The 23804-nt window shown below is 34.6% G+C and overlaps 1 protein-coding gene across 6 annotated transcripts in view; it reads right to left on the bottom strand.

The window, feature by feature from the left end:
- The window catches only part of PCNX1 (pecanex 1), a 186047-nt gene that overhangs the window by 105001 nt on the left and 57242 nt on the right, over positions 1-23804 (bottom strand). For 3 of the 6 annotated variants that reach the window (XM_025295268.3, XM_025295266.3, XM_025295271.3), the window contains 3 exons: positions 21966-23672; positions 11029-11161; positions 4923-5107 (listed from right to left, as the gene is read on the bottom strand). In XM_025295268.3, the coding sequence (XP_025151053.3) occupies positions 4923-5107; positions 11029-11161; positions 21966-23672 (2025 nt within the window). The remainder of the gene's footprint in view (positions 1-4922; positions 5108-11028; positions 11162-21965; positions 23673-23804) is intronic. The other 3 variants (XM_025295270.3, XM_025295269.3, XM_025295267.3) reach the window with 2 other exon arrangements.

Raw genomic sequence — 23804 nt, forward strand, 5'->3', positions numbered from 1 at the left:
CTAGTGTTTCAGTGAATTCTTTACAACACAGACTGGCAAGAGACAAATCAGCTATCTCAACCACTTTCTAGAGTAGTTCATGCATCTGAAACTTCTAAAAATAATATGCCAGTCTTTTCACAGTAACAACAGTAAACTTCTGAGCATTTCCAGGAAATGAAGATTAGGGTGGACGAAATAAAATTTATCTAGGTTTATTTTTAGTTTTAGTACTTGGGATAAAAATGACACTTTCAAACCCTGCCAGATAAAGAGTAAACTAGTACAGGCTTTCCATAAAGCAATTAAGAGTATACATCAAGGTCTCAATGATGTTTTTTCCCCTTGATAGATGATTCCATTTCACTGTATTTATCTTAAGGAAATAATCACAGCTGCACAGAAAAGTCTGTGTGAAGGATATTCTCCAGATTATTACAATAGAAAAATATCAGGAATCACCTTGAAGACTAACAGTGGGGTTAGTCAACTATTTTAATAAATAATGTTAACAACAGCAATCGTTATTTATGTAATTAACTTACTAGTAGGCACTGTTCTAATTGCCTTGCATATTTTAATAGATATAATCCTCACCAAAAACCTATAAAGTATATATTACCACCCCCTTTTGATACACGAGGAAACTGAGGCACAGGGAGAGAAAATAACTTGCCCAAGATCACATAGCTACAGCTAAAAGTAGCAGAGCTTGAATTTGAAGCCAAGAAGTTTGATTCTAGAATCCACTATTCTATACTACCTTTCATGTACTTTCCAGTGATAAAATAGTAGGTAGTCAATAAGTTAAAAAGCAATAGCATTAATAAATGTTTAAATGTGCTAAAAGAAAAAAGCAAAACTCATACAGTGTCATAAAAGTCATACAACATCATCCCAGTTCTTTGTTAGAAAAGTATATACATGTATGTAATAAAAAAGAAAGGAAAAAAATATAAAATGTTAATAGTGACTCTCTTTGAGTGATATGACTGTTGCTGTTTAGTCACTAAGTTGAGTGATAAGATTACAGATGACTTAATCTTCTCCATTTTATTTTCCAGTAACTTGTATTAGAACATGCTTTTCCCATACTTATACCAAAAAGGAAAATGAAGGAGTTTTACTGTTTCAATAAAAATAAACATTTTACTTTCATTTATACATATAATACTTTATGTTGCCCTCCCCTGCAAAAACATACAAAAAAGAATTTGTATTAAAAAGCAGTAAAGAACAAGATCAAGGCTGTTGCAAAAAAGAATATAACTTTTAGTTTAGATGAATGAAAAAAATCTACTGTAACACAAAAGACTAAAATATGGACTCCAAGGTTCCTTAAAGCCATCTTGACTTTGTATTAACAGTAATAAGAAGTATTTAATGACACAGCCCAAAATGTTAGAGTAGTCTATAATACATATAACTTTTTAACACTATTAAATAATAAAAATCACTGAAAGTATTATAAATCACCTGAGTACTTTTTAAGTAAAAAATTTAAGAGCCTCCAAATTGTATTTCTCCATACTAATGCACAGTTGCTATAAACTATCTAAGGGCAATAGGGTGTTAGCAGATTTCAGTTAAGTCTTTTTCTAGAGCTGACCACAATTTCAAAGTAATAAGTTCTGTAGTAAAGAGGATTATCTCAAGAACACCTTCTTTGTAAATAGTTGTACAGTAATGAAACAAAAGGAAACCTTAGAAAAATCAATTCATTACTCTCTCAATCTCTAATACATTAAGGATATTAAGAAAGTCTTAAAATTCAGAGGAATACTATCTATGATATCTATATACTTATGTCTTGGTAAACATAAAACTCTGTTGTCCTCATTTCTTGCCTAGAACAGCATTTTTATTTTTCACATGAAAATAATTTTGTATATACTTCTCAATACTCATCACTACCAATTTCAAACACACACACAAAAAAACATAAATTTTCCTATTTTACCTGATCCTATCTACAACAATTCTTCTGAGATGCTGTGTTATATATATGAATAACCTGTTTCATCACTATATCAATTTATTAGTCCTATGTTACAAGTGGAAGCCAGGATTAACATAAAAACTGACTCTCTTCAGTGACTTACCTGGGTAATATGCAAAAGCTTGTTTTATTTAGTAAAATTGAAGTTTCAAAGTTTAGTATGAAATCAACCACAAATCAGTTAAATTCAACAAAAGGCTCATAAAAAGAAAATTACCCCTTAGGATACAGTGTTGTTGTTTTTTTTTTTTAAAAGGACAAAATGTTACATTGAAAGATTTGATAAATTTTTTGATGGTAAATTTCAAGATTATAACTTTAAAACTTATCCATCATTCATATAATTAAACAAAGTTTGCACGGAAATTCAGTCTACAAATAAGAAAGGAAACCATTAAATTATTCAGATCAGGTTCTAAATTATACACTTAAGATTCAGTTTTAGAAATTAATTATGATGAACAATTATGCCTGCTGAAAATGGATGATGAAAATGTATTTTCCTCTGCTGAATAAACTACTAATAAACCATATAATGCCATCTTCAATGAACTTTTCTACCATATCCAGTGCTACCTGATAGTCTTGAAATGCTAGTTAAAATGCAACAGAAAAATAAGGATTCTCAGGGTTTAGTAGAGGAAATGCATGTCATCAATTATTATGACACCACAGAGTAAAAAGGTTAAAAACACAGTTAAGGAAAACGACTTAGGCTTGGAATTAAACAAGCCTGACTGCAAGTTTCCTTTAACTGAAAAAGGCAAATATCTCTCACTTTAAAAAGTAAACATACAATTACAACATATACATGAATACACATACAAACATTTATATGTACTCAAACATATATATAAATACATATGAGTGTATATATGTATGTTTCAGTATGTGTGTGTTACATAAATATATTATGTATATATAAAAATTTTAACATGTAAAAATTATACATTTAAAATTTTCAGTTGAAGAAGCTAAGTTTGGAAGGGAAATTCTTATAAGTATTCCATACTTTTAGGGAACAACATGGCTAACTTTAACATATTTGAGTATACAGTATCCCAATTCAATCCCATAAAATTATTTAACTACTGTTAATTAAAATCACGTTGAAGATTAAACTATGCAACACAAATATTCTAGTGGAATACATTATAAAAATCAGTATCTCTATCAGTTTCTTCAACTTCAGCTGTAAGTTCATTTTTAGAATCTTTTCTTAGTCAACCTTATGTGCTATGAAATGAACGGATATACACTGTCCACTGACTGTGTATTTTGTACTAATTATTACTAGGCGTTCAATTTGACAATACTCAACTGTAAGAGAGGCCAAGAACTATCAGAAAGCAGTTAAAACAAAAGCTAAAATACAAATTTTAAGTGAATGTCCTGAATATTCACCAGTAGATGCTAAGTTGATAATGTACATATTCTCAATCATCTATGAATATGATTTCTTGCTTAGCAAGTTTTTTGAACAAATTAAGAATTTTTACAGAGGAAAATCACCTACTAGTTCTATTCTTCATTTGACAAAAGTTTAAAAAACCCAAAATGAACCAAATCTAAGCTTAGTTAATCTACTACCAAACGACCAATGGACAGGGGTGATAGTAACTGTAATTGTACAGGTACAAATCGACAAGTCCTCCAAACATAGGAACTTTGAGTTAACCCAAGAGAAATGTCAATAAAAAGATACTATTTACTCAATATACTTGCAACTGATCAAAGCAGGTAACTAAACTGAAGTCTACCTTACTCTCTCAAACAGACTCCCTGACCTCTTCAAATTACAAACTCCAGAGCATAAGCACTCTAAAATTAAAATGTCTTATTTCCTTCTCATTTTATTTAGAAATCACCATAGGTTCTAATGTTCTAACAGATAGGTTTTAAACAGATATCATTTTCAACTTTCTATCAAGTTTGCTAAAGTTGATGATTTTCATCAATATGCATATCTAATACGTACTAATTTTCTCTGTAACAGTTTTTACAAAACAAAAAGAGAGTCAATTAACAGCATGACATTTTTTATACCTAATTTGGGCACCCTCTACCAATTATATCCTTTTCGTCAAAGCATCAGCTAGATTACCTTCGTTATAAATCAAAGACAGTTATAACACGGAGAAACAAAATCACAGTAAGCAAATAAAATACTTTGAAATGTATATTTCTGAATAACAAGATTTTCTTCAACTGCTACTAATCTGCATTTTGAGCACAAGAAAGCTGACCTGGAGAGAGAAATAGAAAACAAACTAGTATAAAATACTGTTTCTCTAACACATTACTGAGGCTTAAAACTCTACCACCTCTCTGAGATTTAACTGTTTAATAACTTATATTTTCTATTTATAGATGTATTAACAGGAAAAAAGAAAAAAATTTTGTAAAGTTCTTTGATTTGAATATAGAGCCATGATGTTCTCAAGGTATTGCATTTAGAATTACATTAAGTCCTACTTCAGGTGACAGACACTGAAGTAAAATATAGAATACCTAAAAGAAAGATTATATAGTAATAGGCCATTAGAAAGTATTTTTGCCTTCCCTACAGCAGAGAATTTAGAGAAATGAAGGTTCAATCAAAATAATTTTTAAAAACTCAGCATTTCACCACGTGGTACAAATACCAAGAAATAGCAAAACTGCCCAAATCATTACAAGAGGACAGTAAAGTGTGAACATTTATTGATACTTTACTTATTAATAACAGACATGCTCAGAAGAAAATGAAGAGTATGAATTGAGAGAAACAGAAAAGGTAAAAGCAAAAGTCAAATTTTCCTTATACACAGGGCAAATCCTGTAAAAAGTACTCTTATGTGTAGTTCCAAAATGAAGCTATCTCAGGAAAGAACTGTAATCATTGTTACCCATTATCTGCTATATTCAAGTTTTATGCCACCAAGATTACATAAGGCCTGCATACCAAGTTCATCGTGCAAACTGCTGCCGCCTACAGCAGATGCATTGTCATGTGATGCTTCTAAGTGGACACTCCCATTTCTCACCAGCAAGGAGGCACTAGCACTGAGCACTGCAGCCTGGGAAGGGGGGCGGGACTGGACTCTGACCTGGGCTGTGGACTGCTGGCCTTGCTGACCATCTTGAAGGCTAGGAAAAAACATCGATTGGGGAGACATTACAGGGAAGAAAAGAGAAAACAATAGCTAGAAGTCAATATAGAAAACTAATTTTTTTTAAAAAGGTGTCAGTGTAACCTAAGAAAGAGCCAACAAACTTTATAAAATATGCAGATTATACTGCTAGCTTGAAATTTCTGATTTTTTGAAATCTGATTCATGGTGATGAACACAGAAAAAAATTCAATGTATATGCAGAGCAACCAATCTGTAACATCTTTCCAACTCAAGTCAACAAAGTTCTAGTATAAGGAAAAAGAAAGCAACAAAGAAGAGTCACAAGTATATTAAATACATATAGGCTATAGCTGGTCCCTCAAATAATACTTATTTTTAAGTTCAATATGCACTTTTATTTATAACCCTGATACAATTATTCTAGAATTGTTCTTTCAAATATTCTTGCATCTGAAATTCACAATAAAACAAAATTTCTATGCACTTGAAAACCAAAGAATCTTTATCAAATGCAACCAAGATAACAATTCAGAATCAAAAGAAAATCACAAACTAGTGAAGAAAACCAGAATTAAAAAAAAACAAACGAACTGATTCAACCAAGTGAAATAGAAATGACTGCTGAGATGCTACAAGAAATATATTAAATATTTTTTCTATGAAAAGCCTACATATTTCTAAAATAAAGTCACAGGCTTTATATACAGGTGTTAGTTAACAGTAATTATGTTCCCTTATTGAATTTTGATCTTATCTTTCCCAATTCATACTCAAGTTTCATTACAGAAATCCATCATTTTAGAAAACCTTAAAAATAATTTAGAAGCCAGTAATTATTCAAGGAATATTAGTCTTTTCAAAATTTTATAAAAATTTTAAAACATTTAGTATTTCATGATTATAAAATTATTAAAATTATCTAAATGTTATAATTTTGATAATTTTAATTATCTAAAAAGTAGATAAAACTAAGAAATTATTATATTAAATCATTTTTAATTTTTACATATTTATTTTAAAACACTAAGAACTTAAATTTTCTTAGTATAACACTCAAATTTAAACTGATGAGAACACTTTGAGTATAATTCTACATCATCCTGTACATGATGTTCAATGCAATTCTGCACTGTTATTAAAATTATTAGACCTTTTAGGAATTAAAAGAAGAATGCTACTAACAACAGCCTTATGCAGTATTACTTTCAGGAATATCAACTTCTCTCCAATCCTCTGAATTAAAAGGAGTGCTTTCTCTGATGTCTACAAGACAACAAACTAATCTGCTATAGACTGGGAAGAGAGCTAAATCTGAAGTACAATTGAGCCTCAAACAACATGGGGGACAAGGCACCAAATCTCGGCAGAGTCGAAAATCCATGTATAGCTTACGGTGCCCCTCCTTATCCAAAGATTCAACCAACGACGGATCGTGTCATTCTGTACTATTTATTACTGAAAATACCCACATGTAACTGAACCCATGCAGTTCAAGCCCATGTTGTTTAAGGGTCAACTGTAACCATGAAATAAAAAGGAAAAATACTGCATACATTGCTTAAAGCTGTGGTTATGGCAGTAGAACATACTCTGGAACTACAGCCATATGTGGCTAAAGTAACTAAAATGTTTGCTCCTCAATCATGCTAACCACATTTCAAGTGAGCAAGAGACATGCAACATAGATAGCGGCTACCACAGCGACCAGAGCAGGCCAGAGCTGGCCGTCAGTGTTTACCATACTGGGCAGAGCAGATTATAGACTACATCCACCACCACAGAAAGTTCTATTAATCACCACTGCCTGAAACAGTCATGTTTTCAGGCCTCTTTTAGAGCCAATAAAAACTATATACTCTAAGTAGAGCACAGGAATGTATACAACATATTAAAAAGATCCAGTCCACAAAGACTTGTCAACGCTCATTGGCACTAACTTTTAAAGTCATAATTTTAAAGGTATTCACTTAATAATGTCTTCAGAGTAGAATCTTTGTACAATAGAAATAAATCAAGAGGCGATCTTGGGAACTAATATACTAAAATGTTTGTTTCTTACGTACATAAACAGTAAGTCTGTCCTTGGAAGCCATCTAAACTTATCTATACACTTTACCCAAATGACCAAATTTCACAAGGGAAAAAATTTTCAGCTCAAGTATGATGACTCTTCAGATTTGGAAGGTAAAATATTAAAATTAATGTGTGTGTATATATACACTCACATACATAAACATATATATATGTTCAGCAAATTTTGCCAATTTTTTCAATTAAAATCATAAATAAAGGTGCTCTATGGCAGTCAGCTATATTCTCGAGTGAGTGTATTGAGAATACACTTTTCTTCAACATATTCATATATATATAAGGTTTTCAAAGTACTAGGCAATGTATGAAAATCAACTCCAGAACAAAGAAAATTAGCCAAAATCTATGCAGTTATAAATGTCAAGTTTCTGAACATCAAAAGGGAGACAAAAAATGTTTATGTCCCTTGAATTTCAAAAAGCCTATTATTTTTGCACAAATTGCCAGGAAAACTATTCCTGGAGGGTTGTATTTCATCTTAAACTAGTAACTGATAAAAATTAATCTTTTCTATAATACCAATTTTATGTCAAAACTACCAGTTTCAGAAAAGACAGCAACTATTTCACAATGTGGCAAAAGATAGAAATTTAGGTTTCTAAACTATCGGCTATCAGTAGCATCACTGACATGTTATCCTAATAATTAAATTAATTAGCTTTCCTAATTTAAATGATAAAAAAATATAATTGGTATTGGTCTTTCCTTCCTCTTAGCACTTATTTAGTATGTAACACATTCTGCTGTATGCTGATTTTTATCTTTGCATGTATCTTTCCAACTAAACAAACTGAGTATGATTACATTACTACTGTGGGTCTACCGATTTCCGACAGTACTCAGTGTCTTGAATACAGTGCACAAACGTTAAGTATTTGGTGGATTCATTCCTGAGTACCAAAAATGATATGAATTTCCAATTACCAACTCAGTTATAACTATGACCTTATTTGATTACAGGTCTTTCACTCTATTTTAAAAATAAATCTAACTATATAGTAAAGCTTTTTTCCCTTCCCCAAATGCACTGATGGTCTACTTTCATTCCAGTCTATTAACTAGAGTTCTAAAAGATACCACATCTAGGCTGATAAACACAGAACTAACTCTTAGTATTAGTATTACAGAATCTTTAAATATTCATCTGTTTTCATCTCTAGTAACTGGGAAGAAGTAGTAAGGGCCTACAAGGTTAACTTAAGTAAAAAAAAAAAAAAAAAGACCTTTAAAAATAATTCTGAAATAGGATATTCTAACTAGCATTTTAAAATATATGCAAATTCTCTTTGTGAGGAAATGGATGATTCACTCCCAATCCTTGGATACATATTTTTTATGAAGTTGCTTTTTAGACTGTCGATTACTTACATTATTCACTAAAGTTTAAAAGAAGTTAATATATTTTTACTGGTATCTACAGAATAATTATAATTAAACTATCATCATACCTATTCCATTTCTTTCTGACAAGTTTTTCAAAACCATGCTATCTTATATTTACAGACGACAATATTATATAACTTACACTGAGAGTATCACTATACTTTACCTGAATATTTTTGCAATTAAAAAAATACAATTTTTATTAAATTGGCGTTTCTCCTAATTCATCACAGCTAAATTTTATCTTATTTTATTCATGATGTAGTCAGCCTCTTTAAGATACACATAATCTTTGCACTGGAAATATGGAACCTTAGGTTCATGGGGTTGCAAAGAGTTGGACACGACTGAGCAACTGAACTGAACTAACACAATTTACACGCTGACTACTGGAAGACTACTTTACAAAAATCCTAAAGTGAGCCCTTTACAAATAAATAGCTCACACCATATCCGCATTTGAATGGTGATGTATTTAAAATGCTAAAAAAAAAAAAAATGGAGAAATCCTATGTGGTTGTCTGGAGTTAGCACAGTTCTTTAATATTCCACCAGGCAGAGAAAACAAAATTGTCTACATTTGTTTAGTGAGTGAGATCCAAAGAATGAAAGGATTTATAAAGACTTAAAAGAGAAGGTTAAAAAAAAGGATTAAGAAATATCAACATGGAGTGAGAAGGTAAGCAAAGAATATGTTTATGGCAAGTATTATTCAAGGAGAAAAAAGAGGTTAGAAAACACAAAATAGAAAATGTAAAATGAAATGGTGAATTCTTTCTGCAGGTTGGGACTACACACCCTAAATCCATTAGCAAAAAAAGTTACTTCAGGGAGCAAAGGAAATAGAAGAGGAGGGCCCACTCAAAAGCAAAGGCACTCAGAAAAGATTTCTAGACCAAACGCTTCTTTTAAACAGTTGCCTTCTCATTTTTATATTTTAAATACTGCAGAATTAAAGGAACATGATCTATGAAAGATGAAGTTCCTGATTGTAATGTAAAACTCAGAAAAATAATTGTCTTAAATACCAAGGGAAATATACAATCAAATAGCAATTTAAAAAATAAGAATTTTGCTACTTTCAGGAACCAGATTTTAACAAAGGAAGAGATTTATCTCTTCAAACCTACCATGCATTCAACAGCAGTTATTTCATCAAATATTCTTCCTTTTGAATTTCAAAATATAGGAAAATAACTTGGATAATGGAGCCTTTAGATGCAGAGATTAATAAAAGTGTATGGTGTAATAACATCCCCAGAGACGGGAACAGCTACCCACTCCAGTATCCTTGCTTAGCGAATTCCAGGGACAGAGGAGCCTAGCAGGCTACAATTTCTATGGGGTCGCAAAGAGTCGGACAGGACTGAGCGGCTTTCACTTTCACTATAATAACATACACATGGTTTAATGAATGAGCTAGCACATATTTTCATCTATATTTGTATTCTTAAAGCACAAGTCTTTTGAATAGGTTTTTTTGTTTAATATCTCTAATTCAAGCCACAGACTCATTATATCTGACATAATTAAGGATAAAAAAGCTTAAGAATTTCAATAAAAATTAACTCCCAAGATTATAAAGAAGCTTTCTTACTTAGGAACAGTGGCAAAAATAAAAATGCTTTTGTTCAGCATATGGAGGTTGAGAAATTCAACAAATATGTACATACAAATACATATATATTGTGTATACACATCACCAATTGACCATGAAAGTCACTTAGTCGTGTCTGACTCTTTGCAACCCCATGGATTGTAGCCTGCCAGGCTTCTGTCCATGGAATTCTCCAGACAAGAGTACTGGAGTGGGGTGCCATTTCCTTCTCCAGGGGATCTTCCTAACCCAGGGATCAAACCCAGGTCTCCTGCATTGGCAGACAGATTCTTTACCATCTGAGCCACCAGAGAAGCCCCCAGTTGACCATACATTACCAAAAACTATTCTAGTTCTGCATCATTTACTAAGTCCTAGTGATTAACTTTCAAGCAACGCAAAATAAAATATACCATCTTTTAATGAAATAAAATAATCAAACTGGTTTATCAAGCTGATATCCTCAGTAAGCTCATCACTCAGTCCATATTTGCTCATATTGAACACTGTTTAAGGTGTTGGGAAAAGACATTGAATTAATTACTAACTTGGAATGGGAAAAAATAAAAAGCTAACTTAAGGTCTCTATTTACATTTATATAACTGCCCTAAAAATAATTTTTGTGATTTAAAATTGACTAAACCAATCTGATCATTTTGTTTATAATGCAACATAAGACATGCATGGTGCAATAAGCTCACAGTCACATGCAGAGAAAGTCTAAAGAAGCTTAAAGATATAGAGAAACTGGAAGAAAAAGAAAAACAAAAGTATTTAATAAATGCTTTCTTCAGACTGACAAAACAGGTTAGAGGTCTGTTACAATGCATGCTAAGCTTGGTGGAATTTTAAAATACCATACCTTAGGGGTGATCCGATGAGCAATGTAGGAGGGGTAGGGTTACTCCCTGCATTGTGCCGGCGCCGTACTGCCTGGCGCCTAAATGTGCTGCGTTCACGGCGAAATGACACCGTCTCCTCGCTGGCCTGTGCTGCTGCATCAAGACAGACTTAGGTCAAACAGAAGCCTAGGTCGGAGATGTAAATAGCAGCTGAGCCTGTCCTCCCCAATACGACAGATTAACAGTGAACCTATGAAAACTTTGGCTCAGTTAGTCAGGTTCCCTTTACTTTGAGGGTGAGAAGTTAGGGACTACACCGTTTGCTATAGATAACTGTTTCTTTAAAAATGCTTCTGATGATCTGGCCTCACCATCTTCTCTTCAACCTCAATTTTTTATTTTAAGATCTCTGTTATTTTCAATCTTTTTCTAAAAGTCTTATTTATAAAGTCCCATATCCCTCTACTGGCCCTTTAAGTCAGCCTTAAAAGTACCGTATGTATTACATTGGTTAGTTCTGAATAATGGGAAAGGGGCATTAGTTTCTTCCTTTCATGAAGACAGTAAGAGCAGCAGCGATAGTGCTTGAGATGACAGGAGTCAGGCAGTGCATTTATCTGACACTACCCTGCGCCACAATTCTGGCAGCATTAAATGAAACGGTTGACTGCTGAGCTTGCGCAACTAGTTTTTTAAATGCTCAATTCAAGGTAGCACAAGTGTATGTTAAGCTGTAGTTTGCTGCCCAACTGTATTCAACTTCATGCCCCTACACTGGTTCCCTCAACACTAGGAAGCAAATGTAAACAAAACATCAGCAAAAAAATTTAGAAACCCGCAGCTTAATCCAAAAGCAAAACAAACTAAAACCAAATACATAACAACAAGAAAATCAAAACTAAGGCTAAACAGAATTACATAAAATTTTACAGAACCATGACTGATTTGGGTTTCTAAAGCAAAATGATGTTTATCCATCTGACTCTTTAACAACTGTTGTCTATAGTAATCTAAATATTTTAAGAATCATTTTGATTTTGAGAAAGGGCATTTTGATGCTAAATATGAATAGAGACAACTTGGCCCACAAAACATCTTTTTTAAAAAACAACAAATGAAAATTCCTTTTCATTTGAAAAGGATGACGTGGATTACAAAATCAAGTGTTGTATTTGGACTTCAGGTCTATGACAAGCCTAATTGACATTTTAAAGGCTTTATTAATTCTCATCATTATTCTGCTCAGCAACAGCAATCTCCATCATTTTAAATGTTGATTTTAATAAAGTTTTCTATTTTAAATGTTTACATTTTTATCCCTTCCCCAATGAATGTTCTTTGTGTAATTAATTCATTACAATTAGGAATATATGGGTTACCCCCAGAAGGCATGGACTTCTCTATCTTCAGGCAATGTTTCTTTTATTAAAGGGATGACAAGCACAGAATTACTTCACCCACTTGGCAAACTTCTTCCAGTAAGAAGCGTTAAGTCACAAACCACAGGTGAATAATTTACATTATTACTTTCTTCTTCAGCGCACATACTCCAGTGACATTATAAGCCAGACAACTAAATCAGAATTAAACTTTGGGGCTTTGAATCCAAATCAAACTTGACTCCTGGAGCTAACACTTCTTTTCTTTCTCCGGTTTTATTGTGATACAATGAAAATTCCTTTAATGTGCAAAAAGCTGTTTCTTGTGATGCATAAGCTCACGTACACAAAAATTATACATGACCTGTGAGAACAAATTAAACTTAAAGAAAATTAAAAGTTCCATTTACCAGATTCATGAATCACATTTCAAACGCTCCCGAGCTGCATATGGCCAGTGACCGCCTTTACCGAACAGTACAGATACAGACATTTCAATCACCACAGAAAGGGGTATTGGGCAGTGCTGATCTACAAAGTCAAGGATGCCTGTCTGCACAAAGCGCACTGCGTGCTTTACCTGTCCCTGACAACTAAGACCTCAACAGAGGAAACAGCAACCAGCTCAACAACTTAACTACCACCACTAACCAGCACTGGCACGAAGAGGAAAACCAACACTGGCAGGGCAGTCACTGGATGAAGGACAAAACCAAGGGAAACAAGCAAGCTACGTGAAAGAAGAAATGAGAAATTAACGGGTGACTTGTGTATCTGCTAATGGTTCTTAGATCTCAGTAAGAACTTGGGTTACAAAATTTTAAGTCACTATTTTAAACCTCAATTCAAGATTTATGTTTTGAAATTATATTGAAGATTTCTATTGTATTATTGCTCAATTTACACGTCAATTCACTTAAACTTTCAAACATTCTCACTAATTTAAGAGTTTGTTTCAACCAAAATAACAGTTAATTAATAAACAGATTAATTAAAAATTAATCCAGATAGAATTTATAGGAATAATTTAATCCATAAAATGTACTAAAATTATTCAAAAGTATTTGAAAAAAGCAATACATGATCATGGAATAGTGAGAATACGAAGAAGGCAAATAAGAAACAGTTTTCTTTACTATCTTCCTTCTACTGAGGACTTAATGAAGCTAATTTTAAATATAAGCTAGTTATTCCATAATACTGGGACAGAAAGACACAACTACAGTGTCCCTTTGTAGTCAATATATTCTTTGGCTTCTCCAGAAAACACTTTTTTTTCTATTAACATACTATTTATATTTTGTTATCTGCAAAATAACTATTAACACTGCTTTCTTACTAAAACAGCTTTAGAAACACATCAAGACAACATTTTAGACATTACATAGGACAACATATTAAAATGGAGTTATGACTGCTGCCTATTTTGCCCTCAGTCGTCCTCTGTAATATTCAGGGCAGAAATATCTAATGATAAAAGAATATTCAATGTTTACTAGAGTTGTCTAAAGCTTAAAATAACTTACTGTAAGTGTATTCAATGACATAAGTATGGCTTTACTTGATGAAAATTCACTTTCACAATCCAACTACAAAAAGCTCTTTCTGAATCCTTTAACTTTATAAACAGAAAGAAAACAACAAAAAAATCTTTTAACTAGGGGACCAGAGAAGGAGAAAGAAAACACTTTACTGCTTAAAACTCAGTATCCCTGGTAAAGAATAAAATTAATTAGTATAGTAAGAGTATAAAATGCAAAAAGTAAAAATCTAGCACTCTAGGTACAACTAAATTTTATGCATGTGTAGGTAAAAAAGAAAAAAAAAATCACAAACATTCAACTGATTCAAAGGCCATGAATGACAAGACAGACATAAAATACTTTGAAGGACATTTACTTAGACAAATGTGAATTCAACATGTTTTTTAAATATAAGAGTCTTGACTTTCTAATTATTTCTTTGTATTAAAAAGACTTCAAGAAACTGAATTACTATCTAAGTTGAAGAGAGAACTTCAGATAACTTAGTTCTACTTCTGGAGTAGCGATACAATCATTCAATTAAATAAACATTTACTGAGCACCTAACGGCAATTCACACACAAGGCACAGATATACTAAGACATTTTCAACAGTTGTGGTCTGATCTATTTCGTGAACTTCCAGATGTTCAAGCTGGTTTTAGAAAAGGCAGAGGAACCAGAGATCAAACTGCCAACATCCACTGGATCATCCAAAAAGCAAGAGAATTTCAGAAAAAATTTCTGCTTTATAGATTACGCCAAAGCCTTTGACTGTGTGGATCACAATACACTGTGGAAAATTCTTCAAGAGATGGGAATACCAGACCACCTGACCTGCCTCTTGAGAAACCTGTATGCAGGTCAGGAAGCAACAGTTAGAACTGGACCTGGAACAACAGACTGGTTCCAAATAGGAAAAGGAGTACATCAAGGCTATATATTGTCACCCTGCTTATTTAACTTATATGCAGAATACATCATGAGAAACGCTGGGCTGGAGGAAGCACAAGCTGGAATCACGATTGCCAGGAGAAATATCAATAACCTCAGATACGCAGATGACACCACCCTTATGGCAGAAAGTGAAGAGGAACTAAAGAACCTCTTGATGAAAGTGAAAGAGGAGAATGAAAAAGCTGGCTTAAAGCTCAACATTCAGAAAATGGCATCATGGCATCTGGTTCCATCACTTCATGGCAAACAGATGGGGAAACAGTGGCTGACTTTATTTTCTTGGGCTCCAAAATCACTACAGATGGTGATTACAGTCATGAAATTAAAAGACGCTTACTCCTTGGAAGGAAAGTTATGACCAACCTAGACAGCATATTCAAAAGCAGAGACATTACTTTGCCAACAAAGGTCCATCTAGTCAAGGCTATGGTTTTTCCTGTGGTCATGTATGGATGTGAGAGTTGGACTGTGAAGAAAGCTGAGCACCGAATAATTAAAAGAATAGATCATCAGTTTGTTTTACTATGTGAATGAAAACGGGGAAAGCATTAAAAAGCACTAATATGGGAATTCCCAGCTGTCCAGTGGTTAACACTTTGCCTTCCAATGCAGGGATTGTGGGTTCAATCCCTGGTCGGGGGAGCTAGGATCCCACATGCTGCAGGCCAAGAAACCAAAACATTTTTAAGTGGAAGCAATTAAAAACAAAACAAAACAAAAACGGAAGCAACGTTGTAACAAATACAATAAAGACTTTAAAAAAAGGCACTAATATACTTTCAGGAGGACTCAGTTCAGTTCAGCTCAGTCGTGTCTGACTTTTTGTGACTCCATGAATTGCAGCACACCAGGCTTCCCTGTCCATCACCAACTCCTGGAGTTCACTCAAACTCACGTCCATCGAGTCCGTGATGCCATCCAGCCATCTCATCCTCTGTCGTCCCCTTCTCCTTCTGCCCTCAATTCCTCCCAGTATCAGAGTCTTTTCCAATGAGTCAACTCTTCGCAAGAGGTGGCCAAAGTACTGGAGTTTCAGCTTCAGCATCATTCCCTCCAAAGAAATCCCAGGGCTGATCTCCTTCAGAATGAACTGGTTGGATCTCCTTGCAGTCCAAGGGACTCTCAAGAGTCTTCTCCAACACCACAGTTCAAAAGCATCAATTCTTCGACGCTCAGCCTTCTTCACAGTCCAACTCACATCCATACATGACCACTGGAAAAACCACAGCCTTGACTAGACGGACCTTTGTTGGCAAAGTAATGTCTCTGCTTTTGAATATGCTATCTAGGTTGGTCATAACTTTCCTTCCAAGGAGTAAGCGTCTTTTAATTTCATGGCTGCAGTCACCATCTGCAGTGATTTTGGAGCTGGGATGGCACAAAAGAGCACGATTTGGTGAAATAGGAGGTGAAGGTTTTGTATCTCAACAACTGGAAAGTTTTGAGCAAAGATATATATAGAAAAAAAATGCCACTTAAAAATGATGTGAATCATTCAGCTGATTACTTGAAGGATTCATATGTAGTCTGTTACTTTCTAGTTGTTACATACTGCTAAAGCTGGTCTCTCGTAATAGCTCAATCACTATTAAATGAATAAAAATTTAGAAGAAACTGCTCAAGAAAGGTGTTGTTTTCAGTGGGGAGTGTCTACTGTAGGAAAAAGGAGTAAATTTGGGAAAGTCATGAAAATAAAAATGTGTTTTGGTACCACAAATAGATCACAAGCAAGTGGCTTAAGAAAATTCTTTAACGAAAAATGATGAAAATATGAAACATATACATACACACATTTCAGAAAATTAATATATATGCAAATATTCTGAAATATTCTTCAAGGTAAAAAATTATTTTACTTAATAATTAAGTTACTATATGAAGAAATGCAAATCAAAGAATTCTTTTAAAGGAAATATTCTAGTCTAGGCATGAAATCCACTCCTTCCTTTTTTATTTCCATGTCAGTCAAGAATGATACTAATATCAGCATGCAAAGATTTTGTTTTAATATAGAAACAAATGCTTATAAGCATCATTTTCTGGGAGGCCAAAGAACAAGAATCTACTGCACAACTTCTAAGCATTCATTCTGAATTTAAATAATTTCTATCTATGAGAACATTTTAAAGGACTACATTATTTTTTGACCCATAAACCAGCAACAATAGCAAACAACAACAAAATTATTAGCTGTATTGAGAATTTGCATATCCTTATGGATACTTTCCATAATCCCAGGCAGTCAATCAAATACAGTTTGGTAGATGAAATTAAATGATACTCTGGAGTCATTATCACACAGAACAGTTCCTAAAAGACAGAGTTTAAGGATTACTTACTTTCATAGGTGGTTCCTACTCTTTTTAAATCCTTTGTGAATGGTCTGACAGACCCTCTCTCCTGGAAAACTGCACTCAGAAACATTTTTGAATGTATCTTCAGGAGATTCACCTAATAAGTCATCATTAGTGAAGAATATATATTTCAAGAATATATATTTGAATATATACTTGAAATGACATTTAAAATGGAAAACTTCCTTACAAATGATTAAAAGGCATCACTGTCTTAGTTTTCATAATAAATATACAAAGAAGTTTTATACATGTAAGCTTGTTAGAATCTGATCATTAACTGTGAGACGACCTGAACAGTTACTACTACTGGTTTACAATTGAGGAAATTGAGACACAGGTTTAATGGCTTGCCGGACTATCCAGGTAGTAATTAGAGATGGCATTAAAATGTAACTGTTTGATTCCTTAAACAGAACATTACTGGTATTAGAAAGAATGGGCTGATCTGGGGAATCTGATATATAAACCTTATTTGCCTCATCAATAAAATGCCTCTTAACACTTAAGATAATTTTTCCAAGTAAATGAAGGATCCAAACCTGTTTATTACATCTAATGAACACTCTTTGATGTGGTTTTATATGCCTAAGCTTTCTTCTCAGTATAGACTAAATAAAATATAAACTTTCCTTAGTCACATACACGTTTATCAGTGAGCTATACTGCAATACAGCATTAAGTTATGATATTATGATGTCCTTGAACAAGCAGTTCGCCCCTGCAGTTAACGACCTCCTACCACGTGTTTCTGGCATTGGTTTGTATGGTTATTCCAGCTTCCATAGAGTCAGCAGTGCATTTCTTCTGCTGCCATCAGTTTTAGCCTCGACAGGAACCCCTCCCTTTCTATTTATTTTCTTCTTCTAACTTCCCATGTGAACTGGGGAATGAGAAAATTAAATCTATTAGAATTTAGAGTCCCTCTATTCAGTAAAATACAAAAGCTTTAATTCACATACTCTTTTTGGTTCAGTGGTCTTTGTCTTTTCTTTTAATGATACTTAGGATCAAATTTACATGTATAGTACACACCCTCACAAACTGTCATCAAGAAAATTTGGCTTTTCTTTATATAGTGACAATCCCTTGACAGAAGACTATCATTGATTCCCAACACAAAATTATAATAACAGGATCTTATTTCATGCCTTCAGAACCCAACTATTACATTTAAAATAATTTTCTCACACAGAAAAACAGAGGTTAAGAAACTGAGAAAAAAATAATACAAATAATGGAATGAACATAAATCTTTCTATTCTGATTGTTCTTCACAGTCTGTTGAATCAGGCGGTAAATAAGATTAAGTGATTCAAAAGAAAACAGGATACTTTTCTATCATATATAATTTGTCTGTACTTTTTTATTTTTAAAATACCAGTCATAAGTTATTAAAGATACACTTTATAATTATAAAAGAAAAATTAAATGCAAAAACAAGAGATGAACAACAGAAAATAGCCTGAACATAAAACTTTTTTCCTACCTAAGCAATCACAGAACATTATTGATGACACCCAATTTTAATCAAAGTATTAGATTAATAGTGAGAAGTCCTATGAAAACAATCACTTATTATATGAATGAATACCAGAAGATAGGCTACACATGTATTGCTGCCAAGGTGAGATTAAAATCTGTAATATTATATCAGATTAAGGTTTTTCTTTTTGGTATTATGCAAGAAATTAAGAATTCAGATTTTTTATTTTTACTATTATTCAGTTTCAAAATGGCACAATGAGAGTATCTCTAATGTATTTCTATATTTAATCATTTTCTTCAGGACAGGATACTCATGAGTAGCAGAACAGACTGGTCAGTGAAACAGAAGTGAAGTGAACATCGCTCAGTAGGGTCCGACTCTTTGCAACCCCATGGACTATACAGTCCATGGAATTTTCCAGGCCAGAATGCTTGAGTAGATAGCCTTTCCCTTCTCCAGGGGATCTTCCCAACCCAGGGATCAAATCCAGGTCTCCTGCATTGCAGGTGGATTCTTTACCCACTGAGCCACCAGGGAAGCCCAAGAATACTGGAGTGGGTAGCCTATCCCTTCTCCAGGGAATCTTCCAAACCCAGGAATCAAACTGGGGCCTCCTGCATTGCAGGCAGATTCTTTACCAACGAGCTATCAGGGAAACCCAGTGAAACAGAAGCATCAGTGCTATTAGTAAGCTTTTACTATGTACCAGGCACTGTTGTAAGCATTTTAAATCTATTAAAGCCTTCAGTCCTCATAAAACCTCTATAGGATAGATATCACTATCATCTCCATTTTAAGATGAGGAAGTCAAGGCTTAAGAAGGTAAGCAGCTTTCCCAGAGTCATGACAATAGTGAGCCCTATACTGACAAGGATGTATGACTCCATGTCACTATATTAGGCAACCCCCTATTTTAGTTTATTTTAGTACTTTAAAGTACATTTCCTTAGTTTCATCCTTCCACAGGACCAACACCATCCAGTTTAAAGATAAGACAAAAAGAAGACAAAAAGAAACCACTGGAAAGCTCAGCAACACATCCAAATTCATTAGAATAAAATCTAATGGTCAGTATGGCTGTACATTATAGTTAATATATAGTTAATGTATAATATATACATTACAGTTAATGTATAGCCATACATATGGTCAAGCTTTATCCTCTGTTGTATTGACACATTTCAGGAGTACAGAAAGTAGAACAGATGCAAAGAAAAATGTCTCCTAATCATCAAAAATTAAAAAACCCAAAAAACTAACAATAAATATAACCTAACACATTTTACAAAGTATTTGAGATTCTATATAACTTTTAAATAATGAAAACCAAAATACATTGCCTTCCACCACCTCCAATCTTCCAAGAAACCAAGACACTAACAAAATTAGATGAAAACAAACTAAATATAAATCCAATATATTTAAGCAGTTTAGTTTTGTTCTTATTTTTATTCTAAACACAATGAAGCTCAGATAAAAACAGTTCCAACAATGTCTTCCTTTGGCAAAAGAATGTTTTTAACAGCCCACAGATGATTAAATTTTTTCCACCAAAGTGAAATAAATGGAAATTTTTAGTTCCTTATTTGTTTTTTTTTTTTTATTAATAGTGGATGGTTTGCTTTTTTAAAAAAAAAATTAGAACACAAACAAAACAAAAGCTGAAATCTGGAAAAATGAGGGCTCATATTAATCAAAGAGCAAATAAGACCTCATGTAACTTTTCCTAAGAAAACAGAACACCCCACATTCCCTATGAAAAGGAAATGGCATTTTTAATACAAAAGCATAAGATGTACTATCTTTTTACTTACATTTCAACATTTAGAACAGCAATAGTTTTCTATCATTGCATGTTCATTCTTAGAATTTATTTTAATCACACTTTCAGTAAAAATTAAGCTATCATTTAAAACCCAATGGTTTCCTGCATATCGCAAACACATGATTTGTGTGAGAAATCACTAAAAGACTTTCAGACCTGTTACAAAAAACAGATTGACAGCCACATCAAAGACTCAAGAGAAGTTAATTACTATATTGTTACCAAATGATTATAATCACTTCAGATATAATTAGTTCTCAATATTTAAGTCAGACTAGTTTCTTCCTTAGGCACTAAAGATCACTTTTTACATTCCTATTAGAAATTAATCTTTGTTATCAACTATACCAAAAGATGCAAGAGAATGTTTACCACATTATGGACTTAAAAAATTGTGGGTGAAATTAGAATTCTTTGAGAAAAAGCATGTTCCTTGTTTCAGTATGTTTGTGTAAACAAAAACTCAGCTTAACTTTTCATAAAAGACTAAATGTTACTACACCAATAGACTGTAAACTATAAAGCCAAAGACATAAGCTTTATTAAAGGATATGAGGTAGATGATAAAAAAGTCATGTGCTAGCAACAGAGGACTTCATTCTTCTGATTCGATTCAAGAATGAGACTCCATAATAACCAAAACAGAATAAGCAAACTATTTGGGCAGGAGGAAATACCAAGAGACAACTCTGAAATAAACAAAATGGCCAATACACACTGACAATACCAAATCACCTACTGAATTTTGCACAATTCCCCATAAACCAGAAATCAACAAGCTAGTACTTTAACCACAGCACTATCCCTGTTATCACACGGAGCATCATATATCCACCAATGGATAATAAACTACAAACGCAGATTAATAAACTTTAATGTGAAGTTACAGAAAAACAGTTTAATGACTAAAACTTGAGTAAGCAAGAAATAAAACCTAAGAAACAAAGAAAAAAGCCATATGTTTTCAAAGTACATAGAGCTAGAGTAATACTTGGAAAAATCTTATGAAACAGGTTGAGAGATCTCATTCTCAAAGTTCAGTGGCACACACTGTATAAGAGATAACTAAAAATGGCTTGGTGCCCTAATAAAATTCTACATTTTGTTGTTACTGTGGTTGTACAAAGGAGGAAGGGGACCAATTTTTTTGTTATTCCTGGTAAAACATTAACAGGTGGCAAATGGCTTAGAAAAGGTGAGTGCCATGAAGAAAAAACTGATATGTAATACAACAAAAAACATTTCCTTGGTGTTCACATCAAAACCTTTTTTAAGATAACCATCTTCTTCTTCACGGAAAGAAAGTTTATTTTAACAACATAGTGGATATGGGGCTGTTAACACAAAATATACTCAAAGAAGTAGTACTCCGATCAACAGCATCAAAAATTGCAGAGATTCTTGGGTAAATCTCCCCTGCAATTTACTTACCTCCACTGACTGCGTCTTGCTCTTCGCCTTCAGGAAAAGCAACCTGGCTTGGCAAGCTATTCCTAGATCGAGTGACTGTCTCTAACTGGGAAGCCCGTCCCAATAAAGATAGCTCATCTAGCACCTCTCCCTCTTTGGCCTCCAGATCGGATTTTGAAGTGGTTAAGGGTTTTACGCTTTCAGGCGCCATTAGCCTACTGGAGTCATTCAGACACGCTACCGTGCTGCTGTCCAGGCTCAACACTCGGGCCCGAGTCTTGGCACTATTTGTGCTGGAAGTCCGCCGTGCTGTCCGCTTTTTGCCAGTTCCTTCAGAGCCCAAGTGGGCTTTGTGTGCATGCTCAGAGTCGGTGCCCCTTTCCTTAGGGGCGTGTTTGGTCTTTAGGGCACTGTATCTGCCCTCAGGAGACTGACAAGAATGAGAAGTGGTGCTAGAAGAGCTATCGCTGCCGAACTGGTGAGCAGACTGAACGCTGGACGCTCTGCTCAAGTCACTTTGGTCACTGGAGTCCTCATCGTGACAGAATATAGCACTATGCGGCTTGGTACCAGAAACACCTCGAAAGGAGACGTAGTCCCTATGCCGACTTGAATCGAAACTGCTGGCCCGTTTTTTCCCTGTCCGTCTCCTGCCTGACTTATGGGCAGAGGCTGTCCGGTGGATCAGGCTGGAAGATTTAGGTCGCACATCCCCCTCCTTCTGCTTTCCACCAACATCTTTGCTAACTTTCAAGTCCACTGACACAGCTGGCTTCTCATCCTCCTCCTCTCGGTTTTCAGCAGTCTTCCCAAGCGGTGTGTCCCCCTGTGAAGTGAATTCATTTGCGTGGGGGTTTTTATTGGCTTCTTCAGATGCAGAGGTGCTGAGACCTTTCTGATTGTGCACGTCATCGGAGCCGTTCGACTCCTTGGCCCCCTGATCGCCACCGTTCGCACTCTCGTCCACGGCAGCCTTTTCACTGCTAGTCCTTTTGCCACCGGCGCAGCTATTCTTGTCGTCTGCCTCAGCACAGCCCTCTTTCTTCTGACGGCTCTTCTTTGCCACCTGGGGAGACTCCTCGTGCTCTGACAAGATGCTCTCGATGTGAGTGGAGCTGGTCTGCTCGCTTTTGTAGCTGCTGACGGTGCTGTGGGTATCCCGGTCCGTCCCGCTGCAGTAGCTCTCCGTTGAGCCACTGCTGCGCGTGCTCAGGCTTCGCAAGCTGTCCATGCTTTTGTCTGCGTTCAAGGGTTTGCTCTTCCCACTTCTGGTAGGTGGCTGAGAATTACTGTTTTTCAGCTCGCCAACCAGCTGAAATTCCCCAGGTAAACACGAATTTTCCACCAAGGATTCTTTGGATCCAGAATGAGGCTTGGAAGATTCTAACTCACTAACAGGATCCAACCCACGCCTTTGCTGATACAGAGGGAAGTCATTCAGGGAGGTGTCTGGAAAAGCCACAGCAGAGCTAGAAGTCCGTGGTACACCCCGCGGCCGGTGATCTTTCCTGTAAGAGTGTGAATGTAAAGGGACAAGAGAAGCTACTTCTGTGTCACAGGCATTGGACAGAGACTGCTCGACGTGGTGGTGGTGGCTGTGACTTGGCAGGCTCACTTTGTCACTGAAGTCCCTTGGTAAGTCCTGTCCACATGAGGATAAGGACGGCTGAATGGAGATGAAGGAATCATTGGAGACCAGGCGGAAGAGCTTCCGGTCAGCTGCCAAATCTGTTTCAAACATATATTTGGAAATGTTAACACAAATCTATAATCTGTTTTTCTACTGTCTAACAACGGAAAGAATTCACAGTGTACCATAAATTAGGCATAAACTATTTCCCAGTAGCTCAATGAATAACA

Source organism: Bubalus bubalis, chromosome 11 (genome assembly GCF_019923935.1).
Source record: "Bubalus bubalis isolate 160015118507 breed Murrah chromosome 11, NDDB_SH_1, whole genome shotgun sequence".
Taxonomy (NCBI): Eukaryota; Metazoa; Chordata; class Mammalia; order Artiodactyla; family Bovidae; genus Bubalus; species Bubalus bubalis.